A 20,288-nucleotide genomic window follows, 5' to 3' on the forward strand; every position below is an offset into this window, starting at 1 on the left:
CTTTGGCGTTTCAAATGTCAGACATGTGCGATCGTATTTTAAATTTTTACGTCGTCAAAATCGTAACCGTTTGCCTTTGGAGTCAGGTTTTACAAATTTTAATTAATTAGTTCAATGTTGCAACACTGTGATATAGCATAACGAATGGTATTAAGAAAAACATTCAGAAATCATACTAAAGGAGACCGATATAAGCTGTTTCTATTTTTTTTAATACAAATATTCATTGATGTAGTTAACATGCAATTACTAAACTAGTTTTATTTCTGTGAATGCCACCACTATCACAATTATAACGCTATCACAAAACATTCAAATAACATTTTGCAGATTGAATTTATGTACCATAAATATTGATCCAGCAACGATGATCGATGGGGCCGAGACGTTAAATCATTAGTATCTCTCAGATTGCGTTTGTAACTATACCAGCTTATTCCTTTTCTTCTTCCTGTAAACGCAATATGTCAGCCTTATTCATGAAATAGTAGCTCGGCTGTCGTCCTTTTAGATCCTTCACTACTCGTTTAGCGCCATTTTTAATCAAAATGCGACTAAGAGCCTCCACGTTGCTGACTCCCATGGCATAATGCAAAGGAGTGCGATCTAACTGTAAATTGGGAAAAGCGATTATTATATAAATCAACTGAACAATCTAATATGCTTTGAGCTCACGTTGTCACCAATTTTCAACGCTCCTTTAAAATTGTATGCCAGATAGTCGACAATATCTTCATTTTCCATGAGAATGGCGATGTGCAGTGAGCAACGGCCTTCAGAGAAGAAGAAAGAGAAAAGTTCACTGTACAGAACGCTTAATGTGCTTTGAAATGTTTTATATACCATAGTAATTCTTCGCACGAACAAGTTTTGCGCCGTCTGGTAATTTAGACAGATTAACAACCGCTTCGAATTGTTTCTGTCTTATGGCACTGATCAGATTTTCCCGATTTTCCTGAAGACAACGAGAACTTTGTAAACTTTGTTTTTACCTTTGTACGTCCCAGATGAAAAAATACCTCAAAAGCACGAACTTCTTCCAAAAACCGAACGATATCCTGATGACCGCGAGAACTCGCCACCTGCTCAATGGGGGTACCGTCGGGAGCAACAACGTCCACAATGTGATCGTATCCTTCCAGGAGCATTCCGTTCAACGCCTCAAGATCACCTGTTGGAATTTCAAAAGCAGAAGAAACAGACACTGTACTGGTGAAACTATACTATGGCGTGGAGTAAACTTTCTGGCTTTCGTACCTTTAGCAACCAATCCGATAATATAGCGATCAATTTCTTTGGCGTTGTCTGGCTGCGTTGCTTGTAAAGCAACATCCCTGGCCGTACGGTACAGCTCGTCGCGGTACGTAATATTTGTACCGGACTCCTCGATCAGCTGGATGAGCGCATTCCTGCCGTGTGATCGGGCACACGCAAAATGAAGCATACTCTGTCCGTGTTCGTCCTGCAAATAAGTGCCATTTGAAATTCCACCCATTTTCTATCGCTTGATCTTTATTCGTTGATCATACCCGATCATCCGAAGGAGCTGGTATCAAATCCGGCTCGTCAGGTGACGGTTGACTTTCATCCTTGACTGCTATCGGTTCCATCGTCGGTTGCACCGTGGCCGCTATGTTGGCAGGCGTTTGCTTTCCCGAGCTTTCGAGCTCCTTTTCGGCCGGTTGGTTTACAGAACCTTCGATGAAGTTGTTATTGGAGTCGTTTTCTGATGACTCCTTACGACTGGGTTTCGTTTTTTGATTGGCAAAGTTAAACAAATAATTTGCCAGATACGTTATTGGATCCGGTGGCCGCTTGTTCGCTACCTCCGTTAAGCCCTTGATCAGCGGATCTCCGAGAGCTGTGTGAAAAAAGTGTCGTGTGTCTTGATCCTGTGGCTGGTTGGTTGGAGTGCATTACACGTTAATTATACTCACACGTGGCGAGATAACGACCTTCCTCGGTGCGGAATAAAGGTATCTCGACCTGTTGTTCACCCAGCTCTGGAATGTGAATGAGATAAAAATGTTCAGCAATGGCTAGTCACCTAAGGAAGTGAGTAGCACAACATATGACTTCCATACAAAGGGATCTAATTTGTCCATATCATACAGATGCAGAAGCCAAACTAGGTGTCTTGCTAGCGCTAGTGGTGCAACGGTAACGAAACTATGCAAATCAAAACCAAACAAATGCAATTGATGATGTGTGTTTTCTTACACGAGTTTGGAAGGATTGTCATGCATGATCCTCGTCCTATCAAACACACTAATAATAACGGCTATGCAGTTAGGGATGTTAGCCGCAGTAACGCAGTACACTGTTGAGGACTAGCGGCAAAACGATCGTCAGTATGCAAGCCAAAAGTTATTGCGGTTATAATTACAGCGATGCAGGCGAACTTACAGTGAAACGAGACGTATGGAGAGACAGGCAGAAGAAAGAAGGAGTAGGAGAGTAGTGAGGAACGAAAAAAAAAACACGAGCGCCATTTTTTTTATCATGCTACACCGGCACATGATGAGCGGTTTGGTCAGAGTGAACTCTCGGCGTAGACACACAGCTCCATCGAAAGAACATCACAAAGATCGCACACGTGGGGCACACCAAATGTTAGGCAGAAGTTTTAGGAACAGAGAGGAGGCACAAACAAAAAGGACTAACAAATCATCGCAACCAGCATACTCTACTAACCCGAGGTGGATCGTCTCTCCATCGGTTTCCTTTCTGCATCCTTGCCCGGTCTGGCTCGCTCTTTGTCACATTCTTTCTACTTTGATTTTTGTTTTTTTTTTTCAAACTCCCTGTCTCTCCTTCTTTCTTGCGCTGTCTGCCTGTACGCATCTACTAGCGCGTTTACTACCGTGTATGCTAAGAACCGCACAAGTTGGTCCCGCGTAAGTTCACTGCTTAAAGCTACATTAGCGACCACTACCGGCAAAGAAATGCACTAGCCACAATGGCTCTACACCAGCGTCCGATCGCGTACCAAAGGCGCACTAGCTGCGCAAACAAATAAATGCCAACGAATGAATGCAAACTGCTGATCCCACGCTAGGTCGGCCACGCTGTCGGTATGCGCGGAGGCCGTTTTCCACGTGCGTCCGTTTGCCAGCTTCTCGGGAAGGCCGGACGATCAGTGCAGCGGCGCTGGACTTTCCGTTCCGAGGCTATGCTTCTTCTTACGAAATATGCGCAACAGCGTGGCGGCGATGTGCAGCGAGTTCGACATCGACAGCTCCTTCTCGAGCGCGACCACGTTCGTGATGGCACCGCAAAAGTCCTGAAACAGCTGCCACTCGGTTTGGGCCAGGCTGCGCATGTTGCACATCCGCACTGACGGAAGTTCCTCGTCGGTTAGTAGGTACAACCCCCGGACGACGCACAGGTGGCGCAAGTTTTCCTTCTCCTTGCGCAGATGGGGCAGCACGAGCGTGAGGGTGATTTTGAGTCCGGTACCGAGGAAGGACGGTCGTGACACTAGGTACCCGAGGAAGTAGCTGTGTTTAAACGAGAGCCACGATTCGAGGTAGTGCATGGCACGGCCAACTTTCGAGTAGGCTGCTCCGATGCAGGCAGGATCTTTGCTCTCGGTGCAGCACACCAACCGGAAGTGATCCTGCGCGTTAACCCACACGACTAGTCCGCCATCGTGGCTGACGTACACGCCACGTCCGTACGGCCAGAAACGCCCGTTTATGGCGATCGATTCAGCCGTCTGGTACGGATCGGTGTGATCAAGCAGCGGTATTAGCAGCCCAGCCGTTGCCAACACCGTCCGGATTTCGGAGGGATTCTCCAGGATCTCGTTCATGCTGTAGTACGTGCCTAGTTCTGTCTCTCCGATCGCGCGCACGAACTCCATCGAAAGCACCCGGGCGGTGATGAGTCGTTCGACTTGTTCCAGCTGCGCGATTCCGAGATTAAGCGGGAACTCGTACGCCTCCAGATTTCGAGCGCACTCAAGAACACATCCGGTGATGAATTTACCCGAAGTGTCCAGGTTCAGCTGCACGCCATCAGGATTCTCTCGCAGTACATTACCATTTGTGCCTGGTTCCACGGGTTGTTCCACTTCACGAGTTTGCATCACGTACCTCGGGAAGTACTGCATCGGTGGATGAGGCATGAACGGTTGCGTCAACTCCATACAGTGCATGTCTTTGATCAGCGGCACCAGAAACTCTTGGAACACCACGAACACGTCGTAGTCCGGTATGACAAGCCCAACGTTTAGATCCTCGTCGAGGCGTTTCTCCTTCGTTGCCTTCTTCATCGCCGGCCAGATAACGTCGAACAGATTGTGGTCCAGCCGAGTTTGGCGTTTCTTCACCTTATCGAAGACGCTGCGCTTGAGAAACCGCGCCAGATAGGAGGTGATCAGGATGCGCAGAGAGGACGCACTGCCCGGTACGCTGTTGGTGGGTAGTCCCACCGATCGCACCAGATCGTCGATCGGTTCGTGGATGATCTTGAAGCACCGCTCGAGTGTCGTTAACGTGTCGACGTCGTCCAACGGTCGACGGGCACTGTGCTGGTCATCCGGAACTGCTCCATCCGGTGGTCGAAGTGTAGTGAAAAGGAGCGTTTCGATTGGAAATTTTATATCAACTAGATTCTTATACGAATTCGAAATGATTAGGTAAATTTGTATAACATCAACACCCGAACGTACACTCGGTACGGTTGTTCACTTTCCCAGAGAACGAGAAAACCTTCCACCACCTAGAAGCAAAAATCTGTTGCCGCTTTTCCCTCCAGAGCGTAATACAGCTACAGTTGAATGGAGGTTGTAATGGAGAAACGTGAAATGATGTGAATGTTCAAAAAGCAAAACCATCGTATCGGACCATTCTACCGCCGATCGTGTTGCTGCGTGACGTTGCGCAATACGGTGCAAAAGAGCAGTTTTTAAAACGCATACAGAATAAAACCAACCATGCCACCGCCATTTTGACGCTCTACTGGTTAACGATTAGAGTCTTATTAATGTAGTTCAAAAATTGTATTAATGTCTTAACGCCATTGCACACATTTCAGAGCGTGAAATACGCCCAAGTCTCGAATGGCACGAACCCGTGGAAATTAAAAAGGACCTCTTAAAGGACACACTGTACGGGGGCAATGGTGGCTCAATTTTTTGGAGAGAAATAAAATAAACGATAACAAAACAAGAAAACACTAAACGACGGCAAATATCGCGGTTTAACAGCTCGTCAGGTGGACCCATTGGACCACCCGAAACCCGAACCTACCTTGATCGTTCAGCATCTCATCGGCGAGTTCTTCCTTGGCACCATAATCGCGCAACAGTTGCCGATGGGACAGCACACCCTGCGATTGCACGTGACCCAGATAATACTCGGCCGAGCGGTTGAGCTGGTCGAAACGGAATGAAGGTGAATTGCGTTAGACAGTGCCTGCAAAGCCACCCACAGGCGGGTTCGAATCGATCGTTTGATGCATTCGAGTGGTGGAGTTTTACGCCGTGTGTGGATGCATATTTCATGGTTTCAATTTAAAAACATTCTACTCGAGCCCACCTCCGGCTGTACGCTCTCGGAAAGTGATGGACAGGGATGGACGTTCCATTTCCATGTGACCGTCCCTTTACGGACGATCAAGTCCACCTCGCACGGGTGGCATCATGCATCATTCACGCGAATCGCAAACGTGTGTCCAACTTACGTTATCCTCCACCTTTGGGTTGGCGCCAAGGTGCGTCAGCAGATTGTAGAAGTGGCCGTTATCCTTCAGGGTTGCCGCATAATGCAGGGGAGTCCTGCCATCGTCATCAATGGCACCGAGTGTCTCTGGGAAGCGACCCGCAAGGTAGCGCACGATTCCTGCAATGGGAGAATACGATTTGTAGTTACGCTATTGGCGTGTACTCTGTGAGGTCCTTTAAAGGCACGAAACCGTAGCTCCCGGACCATTAATATCGACGGGAAGTTCAACCGGATAGTCAGCCTCCCGATGCGCCATCCGAGTTAGTTGAGCAAGCTGTCACAAATGAAGGCTCTAGCTTCTTGTGGTTCGCCCGTTCCGGAAGGATACTCAGGCTCGATGGGATGGGACATACAATTATGGCACGGACGGACGGACTAACGACACGCTAACGTGTTTCGTGCGTCCTTCAGTGTTCTCATTTGGTATGCATCGCGTGAAAACGAGTGTTGCGTTGTCAACGGAATCGCGGAGGCATACAAATCGATAAACAATCGAACGGACTCATCACCGCAAAGGGGGCATGATGGTGCCTTGTAAAGGGACTGTGTCTCCCTCCTGTTGTTGAACAATCGACGCGTAGGGGGACACTCATTATTCCGCACAAAAAAGGACGACATTGTTCTAACCTCAAATTCAAGTTGGGTGGAATTTTTCGATTGTTTCGATTACCTGCGTGCCCGAACACCGTCGCCACGTGTAGGGGTGTTGCACCGTGCGGGGAAATTTCGTCCTTTGCCGTGGCGAATTTGCGTCTGTCTAGGGCCGATTGTAAATCACGCAGGCTTCCCTCGCGTGCCGCCAGGTGTACTCGTCGAATTTTAGCCTTCGAGGAAGAAAGAAGAAAAAAGAGAGAGCGAATTGTTGGTTAACAAAAAGGACATGCGAGTGGTAGCTAATGAGGTGAGACAAATTAAATATCCATCAAGCCTGGAGGAAATCACGCATTTGTAGGATCTCTCGAGAAAGAGAGAGGGAGAGAGAGAAAGAGAGCTATCAAGGAGCCTCAGATCCCCATCGCGGCAGATGGTTAAATTGTTCTGATACCATCTTAACACAAAAGCGTAGTTATCTCTTTTTGTAGTATCTCTCTTTTCAAAAAAATATGTTTTTGTGACGCAATAGAAAATGTTTTTCTCATGTAGAAAAATGAACGCGCTCGTTAGCTTTTAGAACACTGCTTGCGAAATCTATTCCATTAGTACCAATTGAATGAGCTTGCACTTGGAGCAACTTACCATGTACGCTGGAACGTTGTCTAGAAACGCTTGTATTTCCGATTGGCCGGATTTTCGTCCAATGAGTTGTTTTCCTTCACCGTTCAGCACGATAGTGGCCAGCTGCTCCAAGTCAGCGCTATCAATCGCATCCTGCACCGTTTGTTGCATCTGAAAGGAGAGTCAGAAGAAAGCGAGAAGTAGGAAGATCGCACGTTAAAAAACATTGACAATGGAGCGCTGTTTGTACGCTAGAACATCGGTTTGTAACGATCGAAACCATGTGGACAACAAACGGAGTGCTTGGGGATCACTTTGGTGCAAAGTTCGAAAACCAAATAAACCAAGTGTTTGTGAGGGAATTTGGGAACACAAAGCATGCGATTTGAGGACGTAACACTCTACGGAACCACGGTAAGCATGCAAGGTGTTTCTGTACTAGACTACTTTGCCGAGGAGTTTCTAGCTCACAAGACACGGAATTGCTACACATAACACGACACATTAAGGAGACACAACGCGCTACCGAACGTCAAGAAGTAATGCATTACATTAGGAGGTTCTTCGAGCTGCACGGGTGCCTGGTTTTGTGACTGCAGTTGACCCTGATCCGGTTCGCCTTCCACCGTGCCTTCAATTTCCAGCACCTGATTGGATGGTTCCGGTGTGGGCTCGTCAACCGGCAAGGATTCCACCGGCTGTTGGTCTGGCGGATCCGATTCTGCTGGTGTTCCATCTCCGGATGGTTCTCCATCTGGTTCGTTCACTGGTGTCAGCTTCGGTTGCTCGTCCTCGGTTGGGTCTGGTGACCGTTTCTTCCGTGCTGACGGTGTTTGCTGATTAACGGCGGATTCGCACGGAGATTGACGATGCGCACGCACAAAAAATTTGCTCCTCAAGGACAGTGAACGAACACCACAAACATTGCAAATGAAAGTAAAAACAGAGCAACACCATCCACATTAGTAATTCGACCAGGCAGGCGTGAAGTCGAATAGAGTCGATCTCTCCAGATCACCCTCCAACGATCACTGAGGGAGAGAAGAAACCCGCAGTGAGGCGCACAATGTTGGAAACGGAAAACGTATCGTAACGCAAAATCATTCCACAGAAATGACAAAATTAAAATCGAACAAATGAACAGTAGCCAAACAGGAGTACAGAGCTGTGATTATACTAGACGTAACGCGAGCGAATGAACAGAATAAAACAAGAACAAGACGTTACATGAAATGCTTCGTACTATATTTGAGAAAAACCAACATCGACAACAAACACGAATACAGAATGGTGAGAAAGGTTTTAAACGAACATTCGACGCTCCCTCTCCTTCTACACGATTCAAATCGATCGTTCACATCACAATGTCCTGTGGTTTGCTAATAAGTCCAATTGATAGTACGTCCCCAAGGCGCCATTGTTTGGTTTTGTTCGGTTGTGCGTGGGTTTTCCCCACCTGAGAGCTTCTGTGACTCCTTCGGGACAGGGCTTGCTGATCAACTACTTCTTTGCACAACGAGGACAAATGACACGGACACAAACTAAATATGCTAGTAAACATACTACTTGGGATATCAAAAAGCGCATTTGGTGTGAGCTGGTGATTATGATATTCATTCATGCTTTAGCTGCTGTCTAGCCTACTGAAAGTGCTCTGGCATGTTTTAAGGCAACGGATACACAACACTCTCGGACAGACGTTCTACCATTATTGCGATACGAGGGACGGTTGCGAACTGAACACAATGAACTGCGATTGGTACAAGCCAGGACGAGGACCGGGTGCTTTGGAATTGTTTGATCTGAGAGGGTGTTTGTAGATGCCATCCCTCATTTGCTTTGTTTTCTTGTACTTGCTCTGAATTAAGCCAGGATAGCCGAATGCCGATGAAATGGACGAGTTTGCTTTACGCCCCTACGTAACATGCCACTAAACGATACAAAATGGCCGCCAAACGCACGAATGCTCTACTTGATGTGGGTGTGGAAAGGTGCGCTGGATTTTCTGGATGAAGCCGTTTTCTATTGGCGGGAGCTGTAATTGCTTGCCGGGAGATTTTTTGTTTCTCCATTGGTCGATTTGTATGATTGTTCGCTTTTGTTCCGCTAAGTTCTATCACATTTACTCAAGACAATAACATCACAAAGATTCAAAGACACCAGTAGGCTTGGGATTCAAATCACCAGTACGTCAAGCAACGATTGCTATCGACGCTGGCCAAAGTTCACCCACACGATCTTGCTTAGTCTTACAAAGTCGTGGCCAAAAAAGGGTTGCCACTTTCAAAATACAAACGCATCATCTGAACCGCCCGACGGGTGGTTCGATGGCGGAAAAATGACACAAATTTTCTATACCTCTGCGGGCGTACGGTAACTAGCGATCTGCACGTCAGCATTATTTGAGTCATCGTTTCCTTCCGAATCATCATCATTCTCGTCGTGCCGTGGTCCCGTGTCAGTTTGTTCCTGGCTGTCAGTTGCCGCGAGACTCGCCGACTTCATGGATTTTCGAGATCCGATCGAAGCCCGTCGATTTGTGGCCGATGACTCGACCGATTTACCCGAGGCACGACCCGTCGTCACCGTCGATGAAGCCTGCCGTGAGATGGGATCCATTTCCACGTCAGCATGGCTCGGAGGACGTGTGGTAGGTGTTACCGGTTCCTTCGCCGAACTTGGTTGCGTACGAAAGCCTGATTTGCGCTCATTTTGTCTTGCACTGCTAGCAGATGTTGCTGACTCTCGGTCGTCTGATGGTTCAAGCGTTTCTTGGAGCTCAAGAGCTTCGTTTGTAGCCCTTGAATCCGGTCTCGCTTCCTCTACACCATTCGGAACAACTGCTGCCGAGGCTTGTCGACTGGTTTGACTTTCTATCGCGCCTTGTTCCTGTTCCGGAGCAACAGACCCAACCGATTTGATGCTCTTTCCTGTGGCAGCTCTTGACTGTGCTTGAGAACCAATCTTTCCGGACGTCGGAACTGATAAAGCTGACGCTGTCCGCTCGGCATTCGAATCACGTTCGGCTTCTTCCGGTTCCAGATCCTTTCCGAGACTATCCTGGTCGATTTCTTCATCTTTCGCAGTGACCTGTTCTAGACTGTCCTTGGACACTTCTGCGTCTTCATTCGGACCTGGAGACTCAGCTGAAGGATCTGCCAATTCGTCCTTGCTGGCTTTTGTATCCGGTTCGATGGACTGCTCTTTTGCGGACACATTTCGGCTCGCAGCTTCCCTATCAGCTCTTACACCACTGTCTACCCTGCTCGCCTCGACATCCGCCGAAACGGGCGTTAGCGAACGATCAGCCTCGTTTGCTACGTCCCCAACGGAACCAGCGTCGGGATCCGTTTGAGGTGTAACAGGCGCATCCTGTGAAACGCTATCACCGTTGACGGTTTCGTGCGACACGTCCGGTGCATCGGTGCCGTCTCCTGCTGTTGGAGTGTTAGTACCATGCTCCACTACCGTCTCGTCCTGTGGAGTAGACAGATTGACACACATCGTTTGTTCCTAGCCATTCCGACATTTAATCCAATATGTACAGGTTTGATTTGTTTGCTTGCTTGCAAACAAATGCAAATGCAACAACGATCGCACTCAAATGCACACAAAATACACACACGCACGCGTTGAAAGAACGGAAAAAAGGGATAAAGAGAAATAGAGAGATAGAAACAGTTAGAATGATGAGCTAGAGAAACTATTGTAACAGGGTGCAACGGACACGCTTACTACATTCCCGCAACCAGTACTGGGTTGGTTTTATCTCCGATCGTCGCTTCATGGCGGTTTGTTGCAGACGTTGCAGCCTAATGTACAGTCCCGAAGGGCGACTTCTAGAACGGTCTACTAACAACTCTAACACGACAATGGACGCTAAACGTCCACGGAACTAAACGAACGGATTTCAAGAACGCTCATGAACGCAGATTGAATTTTAATTCGAACGACACACGGGAACGCGGCTTCTCTGTCCACTAAATATTGCACGATTCCAGAAAATCTTTCCGGCAGCTATCGATTGGAATGGTTGGAGCGGTTTGCTCTAGTTAAAACAAAACAAGCTACATTCAGCATTCGAAGGGCAAGCGATTTGTACAACCGATTGTCAGCGAACGGCCGCATGACATTCGCGATGAATATTTGAACCACCGGCGCCCACGTAACGCGATTTTAATTGCTGTTTACTCCGGCTGAGGTGCGTACCATGAGACACACACACACACACATGTGCTAGTTCTGTTTTCCAGGATCGATAAATTAAAAGGGAAATTTTGTACCGATTTGTTTGACCCGGCCGATAACCGAAGGATACGTACATCCTTTCGGAATACGTTCACCTGCAAATACGTGACGGGTGCCGAGTGGGAAGAATGGAAAGGAAAAACGTAACGGCAACGATCCAAACCAACCGGAAATGAAGAGGGCACGCATTTTGTTTTTTTGGAGAGAACCATGGCCTCGTTACCTGTTCCACCGTCGGTGTATCCTCGCGATCGTGCACCCCATCCGTTGCCGCTTGTTGCACATCCTTTTCGCCATTTTTTTCCGCCACATCCTCTCGCTCGCTGTTCAACCCAACCCCGTGGGAAGAAAAACAAAAGGAGTAATTTTCCGAATAAATAAATCCCAACACAACAAAGGGCGACAAATGCGTTGAGCCTACCTGCCACCGGTGCCTGCCCGTTCCTGGCCCAGCTCGGTCAGCACGCCGTTCGTGAGGTTGTGCACGGATTTCGACTTGCTGACCGACTCGCCCGCCCCACCCGTGGCCACCCCCGCCGGTGCATCCGCGTCCAGGAGATTATGCTGCGAAAGAAACGGTTTCATTCGCGTTGGCTGAGAGCCCTGCGAGCATGCGATGCGGGGTGTTTTTTTTCCGTGGAATGAAACGAACGGGTGGAAGAACAAGAAAACGAAAAAAGAAAACGCAACAAGCACGAAAAAACGGGCTCCCTCCGCGTGGGTTGTGGGGAGAATTTTCCACGCCAAAAGAAACCCATTCGGGCGATCGTTCGGGAGGGAGTTGTTTTTTTGTTTGTTTTGTTTGGTTTGGTTTGTTGGGTAAGAAAATGAGTGTCAAAAAAGCACGCCACACACCGTGCGCTACCTCATCGGAGTCGTCCGGGAGCGTGAACATCGCCCAATCGAAGTAGGCGGGAAAACCTTGCTGGGAAATTCGGGGTGCTTCCGGGATAACGGTCAGCAGCGATCGGTCGATGTCGGCCGGTTTGTTCTTGTAATACTCCGCCGGTTTGTGGCGCTAGGTGGGGAGACACGAAGGATACTCGTTAGTGACGTCAGGACCTTCATCGAGTTTGGTGGCACACTTACGTCATCAAGGGCGGTTTCGTCAGCGCCAGCCTGCACGAGCAGATTGAAACTGCGCGCGTTGTTTTTCGCACTAGCAGCCCAGTGTAGTGGCGTTTTGCCGGTGTGATCCTCGTCCGATGACAGGCTTGGCCACACGGATAGGATGTACTCGACGATGTGCGTGTGTGCGAGCCCGGCGGCTTTGTGCAGGGGCGTCAAACCATTCGCGTCCTTGCTGGTCAGAATGACCCTCGGGGCTGGTGGGCTCGTTTTCTCCTTCAGCGTGTCCAGATCGTTGTCTATCACGGCCTGATGGATGTCCTTGATGACGCCCTGCAGGATAGCCCAAATGGTTCATTTAACAGTCGTTAAAAGACGTACACACCAGACAGCTTTACCATCACGTGCGGGACGCATTCGAGGAACCGCTTCATTCGAGGGTGGTGGGAGGTTTCCGTCCGCAGCCGCATACCCTGACCCGCCCACAGGACCTTCGCCAGTTTGGACATTTGCTTGTGGTGCAACCATATTCGAATGCTTGACGGTTTGATCGCTATCGATCGCGCAGGCCGGTTGGGGGAGAAAAAAGAGAAGGGAACAGTTTTACGCCACCCTGTTTGTGTCATCGGGATGAGTCATTACCGTCTCTGCTTCTGTAATCGTTTTCCTTCGTCGCTAAGTGGTTGTTCATTTGGAGTACTGCGGCCGGAAGCGTACGATGGAGAATGAAGCAAAAGACTCATATTAATTGGGAGATATGGTGAACCGGATGTTCAAAATAAGTGGTTTCACATACACCACTTTTAAGCAATTTTTTAACACGTTATTAAACAAAGGATTCTTTCCCAGATTATTTCCCAGCGAGCTCGCTTGCAAAACAAACCAAAACATGAAGTAAAACCCTTTCAAAGGTCTATTAGTGTAATGGGGTAATTACTATCAAACCTGACAGGACCTGCTGAACCCCAGGAATCGACTTCACATCTTACCCGTTTGTTTGTATGCGAGTTCAAATTTTCAAACTTTTCCTAGCACTGCCTACTTAGAGCCACTGGATCATTCGTCGCATGTACTCGTCCCCACTAAAGCGCATACACAACTGCCCGTGTCCTCGTTTCCTTGCTATCAATAATTCACCAACCGAACTGAACACCGACAACTTTCCGGTGTCGATGAAACCACTACACCCTTCAGCGTGCAGCGCGCACTTCCGTCGGCGATCGGATGAGCCGCTCTACAGGATCCTTGCCACGTCCTTCGAGAGCTGTTTAATCATCACCGTCAAGAGAGTGGCCCTACGTTGACTGGATGTGCTGGGAAACTAGTACAAGCCCTCTAGCCCTCTACCAACTGGGTCATGAGAACCGAAAACATATGACACATACGACCGGGACGTCCCATAAAACGCGATACCCGGGACCTTAGCCAAGCCGATGGAAAGTAAAACTTCTTGCCCTACGCGTGTGTCTAGCAGCTGGGCACAATCGATGATTTGGGGTAGGGGCTCGAATCGAATAAAGACCCACGTGGGACGTTGCGGCTGTTGGATTGCGAAATGTCCGACCCTGTCGGAGGAGTTTTACTTTGAGAGGTGTACTTTCACTGTCAGCCCAGGACGAAGGTGTGGTGGCAAACGCTCAAGTTCCACGTCAAGAACCGCCAACGGACCGAACTAGACTGGGCCGTGCCACTACCCAGCATGGGCGTGTAACGTCGTGTAATGGCGTGAAGGTACAGAATGAGTAGGGAAACAAAAAAAAGGAAAAAAAGCTAAAATGGAGGCGTCAACCGTTATTATACGGACACGTGAGAGGCGTAAGGATACGTCGGTTGCTCTCTAGCGTCATCCTTCTCCCCGCAGACACGCACGCGAGTTGATAGATTGGAAATTGATTTCCCCCAAAAGATATAATTTATTCGTGGGTCTTTTTGAGGCCCTTTTTTTGTTGGTGTTCCCTGTCTACCCCACCGTCAGGATGTGGTTGCATATGGTTCGTCTGCAATCCCCCCTAGGTGGCCACATGTGTGGGTATGCATGCGTGTGTGTTTCCGGGTGGCAATGCCTCGGAATGCTCGTTAGTTACTTTCCCTCTCGCGGCTAACACTTCGAGCACTCACGAGCAACGGGGTAACACTTCGATTAGTGTTCGATTGTTCGGTGCTGCTCCTTTTCCTGTTCGTTTCTCTCGCTCTACATTTTTTGTTGTCTCTTCCATCACCACCGTAGTCTGAGACCTCAGCCAGGATGAGTAATGGCGACAGGATATAGGCGAAAAAAAAGACAAACAAAAAAAACTGCCCATAAAGTGACTTAGCGTGACTGCGGATAGTGCCACGGGCGCGTTCATCTGGAAAATGAACGCGCAATTCAAGGTGGAACGGGTCCCGCCAAACCCGAACGGGCCGCTGCAGGTTGTCCGTGGGAATCGATAACATTAAAGTGCGGTACCGACGAGGTGTTCGAGCCTCCCCCCATCGTAGACGCGTGCAATTGTTTTCTGGGAGCAAGATCGCACCAGGATACGCGTTGTCGGAGTCTCGACGCTTGGACGCTGGTTGACTCCAGTCGTTTATTCGCGCAATCTCATTCCTGCACACAAAGTACATCAAATTGATGCTCTGTATCAACAGGGCAGGCACGGCATAATTGAAAATCAATTTGACTAGCCATTGTTTGAACGGTTTCTGGACGTCTATCGGGCTGCATAATGGACCCTAGTCTTGGTCTTGGACGACACGGAAAAGACTATCTCCTAACGACTCCAAAGGCGCATTCTCGGGTACATAAGAGCGCAAACTGGCGCACCAAATTGGTATCGATCGATGGGAACGTTAAACAAAGTACGAGTAAGCAGGTCGAACGCAAATCGTTGTTTACGTAGAGTGGCTTGCGCAGGCTGAAAAGCCAGCGGACCTGCCATTCAGAACACTACTATTGGTACGTGAATTTGCCATTTATGAATCTTTGATACAGGTCCCGTCTGAGAAATTACGCAATCGGGACTTTCCCGAGCGTACATCAACGATAATGACATCTAAAGACCTCGGTCGGGGGCGAGAGTCTATACGTGGAATTAATCCATCAGAAGCAACACTGGTGATGAATGTGCAGCAAGGAATCACGAGTCTTGCAAGGGGTCCTTTTTTGCAGTACACCTGAAGCGAAGTAATTGAGCAATCCATCGTGAACGAATGTCACTTCCATGACAGTTTTGAAGGGAACTCAAAAGCGGATGCGTACCGCCCGTTCGATGACCTTCGGAAGTGAATGCCCCACACCATGGTAGGCTGGGATCGGCAAAAGGCTCGCTTCCTTTAACGTTGCTGCAAAGGAAAACCTCCCTGCGTATGATTGACAAGAGAGCACCTGGGGGTGGTTGGGAATTCCAACGAAAGGTCAAACGATCCTTGATTCCATGACGGTAAATGGGAGGTTTTTCTACCTCTCCGTAAATAAGTGTTGCGAGCGTGTGGCTAAACTTAACTAGTTTGTCCTCAAACCGTCTTTCAGATGACAGCCTCGAACGCACGGCAGGGTCTCATCTGATCCCAAGGACGCCTAATAAACCTAATTGGGGGTGAGCCATTATTAGACGGCGTTGTTGCGTCGATGAGCCATCTTGACACACACCCGCAGACCGAGCTGACCGTTCTTCACCTCACTGGGAATGGGAAACCGATGTCCTCAAAATCGGCGATTGACATGGCGGTATCTTTGGCCGATGCGAGGCCAACCCGCGTGGACACTGAAGGTTGACGTGACAGCGGATGATTAAAGCCGTACCGTTCATGTCTGAGTCATGGGGCGTTGGAAATATTGTCCAGGGAGGGAAGCGCCACACAACGCACGTTTGCTCCTTTGTGGGCTATGTGGTCATCAGCACGGCCCAGGACAATGTCTGTCCCGATCGGTTGGCTTCGGTTAGCGTGCTTCCATGTTCTGCGACCGGATCCATGTATGACGAACGAGGATTTCGTACATTATCTACGGCACTGTAATTTGTTTCCGGTCGGTATCGCTTCCGTATTCCTCGGTCCGAAATGACACACTTTACGCAGGGCGCGCGTGTATGTGAGTAACACCGTTGATTTTTTGTTCGTTGTCTACTGCTTTTTTCCCACCTCACGCCTCATGGAGCGTGTAAAGTGTTATTTTCGAACCAGCTGAATAATTCACCGATTCGCCGGCGTCGGTACCGAGAAACGGTCACCGGCTAACCGATCGAAAACGTGTCCTGCAAATGCTGGCACATGCAGCAGGCGTATCTAGGTTATCGTAATAAACATGACACCCAAGTCAACAAGTGTTCGTTTTTCCACCGGAGACAGTGGGGTGACATTTAAAATTGGTTAATTACGATCGGTATCGATTTGACCTCAAATCGAACACATTTCATCACCCCGTGGGCGGGAAATTCTGTTGATATAAAAAGGATCATCAAAAGAGGACATTTTACCATCACTTTGCACGCAGCTTTCGCGCGCCCTCAAAACGTGTGTGATGATGCAAAATTTAATCCAATGCGTTCGCGATGCTGACGAAGCATAAAACACCAGGCGTCTCCACCACTGGGTGTCTCAACCACCAGGCGTCTCCATCAAGCGAATGTGACCTCCATGGGGAAAACCCTTGCTAAAAGTGTGGCGAATCGTCTTACTTACCTTTCGGTGGCGATGAATGGAAGTACAATCCGTGGGCCCTTCGCCGATGGTGATGGTGGTGATTCCGTTCCCGTCCACCCGGTGGCCCTACTGGAGGTGGCAACGGTGCCATGACCCTTTCGTTTCGTCCTTTGGTTGTTGTTTTTTTTATATTTTTTTATATTTTTTTGCACGTTTGCCAACACGGCGCCACGTGTTCCTGCTCGACGATGCTCAGTCACGTCCCCTCACACGGGTGCAGCTCCTCACACGAGGCACATCCTGCTACAGTGAAAGGTAAACGTAATTTCGAATAGCTAGTGCTTCTGGTACCGGGTAATGTTTACCTTCTAATTACGATGGGCGCAAAAGTGCCCCTATCCGATTGCTTTCCGATGGGAACGCGGCAGGAACCAGCCAGGATCTGCTGGCAGAAAAAGAAACAGAGAGAGTGGGATAGCATACCTCGTAAATCGTTTAATTTAACAGTCTCATTTATGCACGGCTATCGTAAATCGGGACAAATTGTGCACCCCTGTTAATTGGTCGCCGAGAAGTGGGGGGAAAAACGAGGAAATTGGTTCCTGCTGTCAATATTAGTGAATGCGCCACCGTGTTTGTTCTGAGCTCGATGGCGTTGACCGGATTTGCCCATCGTGGTCCAGTTTCGTTGCGTACACGCATCCTGTAGAGTGCGAGGAAAACATTGCTTGCTATAGGACACCCTTCATCGCCTCGACCTACTGGATTGCCCGCTAAATTATCAACTCCCGTGTCCATCGATCGATGAGTGGGCGAAAAAAAAAACGTATACAAATTCCGGACAGACAGCCGGAGTGAGGTGTACGGGATGGCCAATGCAACCTGCATCGATTCAACCGCCGTTATGCTTCTCGAGTCCTCTTACGATCGATAGCCTGTCCCAAGGGGCCCACAGGAAATCGGAATCACAGTGGACATAATTGGCCAACCGGGCAGGACGATGGGAAGGTAGAAGTTGGAACGTAGAGGGGTGGCGGGAGACAGACAAGCGCTTATGTGTTTACGGTCGTCCTACGAGTTGTGCAAGCCGCCGGCAGCCGATTGCACGCTAAAAGCCCACCCGAAGTAGCTCTGGGTTAGCATTATAAATTTAACCCTCCATCCGACGTGGCTTAATGGAAGTGGCATTTTGTGAGAAAAAGGCAGCCACAACTGCGATTGCACAATATAGGCAATTATCTGTCGAAACACATAATCCTCGCAACCTCTCTCACTAAACGGCACCGGCTTCTTAAAGTGGACAACCGCCCAGATCGTGCCGGAGGGTGATTAAAATTCGTCCGTCTGTCCTGTTGCGCGGGTAATCTGGACGAAAATGGGTCCCAAAAACATCGTCCGTGTGGCATTGACCGGTTTTTAATGTGCCAGAATGTGCGGGCTGACATTGACATGGAAAGCTTGCACTTCGATGGGATTAGCTGTTTAAAATTTGTTCACATTCGACTAAGAAGATGAGAGCTTGCAAGCTAGCGAAGGAAAGCCCAAACATGATTGCTTTGCATAGTCTAAATTGACTTTTGAGCCTTCTTGAAAGAGGTATTTAAAATTAGGCTTAGCTACAATTTATTTTTTTGCTTTTATTTTGCTAGTAATGAATTCGTAAGGGAATCCCTTCGTGATGTTGCTGTTGGCAATTGTGTCTGCACTGGTAAATCAGTTTCTCCGAGGCGGATTCCATCAACCTCGCGAATGTCAAAGTAATTTCCGCACCCTCTCAGTAGGCCATTGCCGAGAACGGAGTTTGCCATGAGACTTCACGTAACAACTGCAACGAGACGTGAGCCGCGTGCCTTTCAATTGCCTTTCGAGCGTTAGTCAATCGGAAGCGATGAAGCTAACTAAATTTATCCCGGACCTTGACACTCAACCGACGCCAGGGAACCGGGGCGGTTGGAATTACATTTCGCGAGCGTTGTTCCTCCGCTTCTATCCCGAAAATTGGACGTACATGCTCACCTTGGGACTAGTTTTCGCGGCACTCCCGCACCCGGTAATGGTGGCGTGAAGGCAGAAGTGTGCCGCACGCGAAAACGATTTCCGGCCAAATTCGGTGTAGCATGCAACATCGGGACCGCTTCACACCGTACGCTCCCACATGGTTTCAGTGTGCGCCATCCGGGAAATCCATCAAATGGCTGCACCGACACCTCGCACGTATTTTTATGTGCTTTTTTTTCTTCTTCCTATTCTACGAGGCGACTTTGTTTACCGACATTGGTTCTCCCGTCGAACGGTGATTGAGCCCGCCACCACCATTAGAGCACTGGTGGTTTTTGCGTTTTCACACTGCTTTCTGGGGGATCGTCGCCTAACGCGAAGCCCACTTCACCGTCCGCCTTCAAAAGCACTAGATCACGGACAGGGAAAATCGAAGCAAATGGGGTCTAAACACGGTACGATGGTACGACAGGGTGAATGAAATTTTCACTTTCGCACGACGGTCTATCCAGAAGCACTAATTAAAGCGGTGCCAAAATATAACGGATAGACAAAGTTTGGCGGGAAATTTAGAAGCGATAAGAAACCACACGTCACGGCACGTTTCAAATGTCACTTTACTCCACGTGTGTCTCGCGTTAATTGGCGAACATTAACCAAGCAGGCTACTTTAGCTAGCAAAAAGTTATCCGCTATCCAGGCGTTTGGTACTAACGGATATCACGATGGCGAAAGTTGTAGTGCACTTCCGGAGGTATAAATAGCTACTGAAGGATGCAACTATCCCTGCACAGGTCCTCGCGTGCTAACGGGTCAGCTCTCGATGGTCAGTCAGTCAGCCAGTTGGGGTGGTTGTGACGGTAACGTGAAAGCAAAATGTTTACTATTGCCTGCTACGCAGCGGGCGTCCTGCACACGAAACCATTTCGTTCCATCGCCGCAACATGTACGAAAATACTCGTAGTCCGTTGGCTGGACTGCTCTTATATTCCTTCGCGATGCGGAGTACCAGTCGTCCAAATGCTCCCGCACTAATGTTGATTGGGGCGGCACGCTACAGACGATGGCAGCTAACTTGAGGAGAATCGGTCGTCATTTAAAATTTTCTCTCTTTCTAATCGAATCTTACGACTGCGTGGAGTTTCAGCTGGAGATGCATAATGTATTAAATTTAGGTAGCCTAGTTTTGGTTGAATGATCGTTTGCGTACTATCATTACTGTATGACATGCCAAATCAACACCAAAACGCAATATGACCATAATGATGTCTTATAAATTTTGTAGAAAAGAGACAAGTCATAAAAATAGCAAAAAAATCCTATTAGTGATTATAAATATAAATTTATGAAAAATATTCATGCGGTGATAAAATATCTAAAATCTAAAATCTAAAATAAAATATCTTC

At 48.5% G+C, this 20,288-nt stretch overlaps 1 protein-coding gene across 1 annotated transcript; it reads right to left on the reverse strand.

Moving 5' to 3' along the window:
* Nucleotides 1-272: 272 nt before the first annotated feature.
* Nucleotides 273-17,323, reverse strand: LOC128723771 (uncharacterized). Its single transcript, XM_053817537.1, has 22 exons — nucleotides 17,249-17,323; nucleotides 16,923-17,186; nucleotides 12,902-12,959; nucleotides 12,659-12,818; nucleotides 12,282-12,593; nucleotides 12,059-12,210; nucleotides 11,614-11,802; nucleotides 11,416-11,515; nucleotides 9,303-10,421; nucleotides 7,496-7,780; nucleotides 6,966-7,115; nucleotides 6,400-6,553; nucleotides 5,689-5,846; nucleotides 5,256-5,379; nucleotides 3,187-4,548; nucleotides 1,938-2,003; nucleotides 1,530-1,861; nucleotides 1,258-1,462; nucleotides 1,020-1,171; nucleotides 844-955; nucleotides 676-773; nucleotides 273-610 (listed from the first exon to the last, which is right to left on the reverse strand). Exons 2-22 carry the CDS (start codon nucleotides 17,032-17,034, stop codon nucleotides 434-436), a joined length of 5,577 nt encoding a protein of 1,858 aa, XP_053673512.1. The 5' UTR covers nucleotides 17,035-17,186; nucleotides 17,249-17,323; the 3' UTR covers nucleotides 273-433.
* Between the last annotated feature and the right edge of the window lie 2,965 nt (nucleotides 17,324-20,288).

This window comes from Anopheles nili, chromosome 3, assembly GCF_943737925.1.
Source record: "Anopheles nili chromosome 3, idAnoNiliSN_F5_01, whole genome shotgun sequence".
Lineage (NCBI taxonomy): Eukaryota > Metazoa > Arthropoda > Insecta > Diptera > Culicidae > Anopheles > Anopheles nili.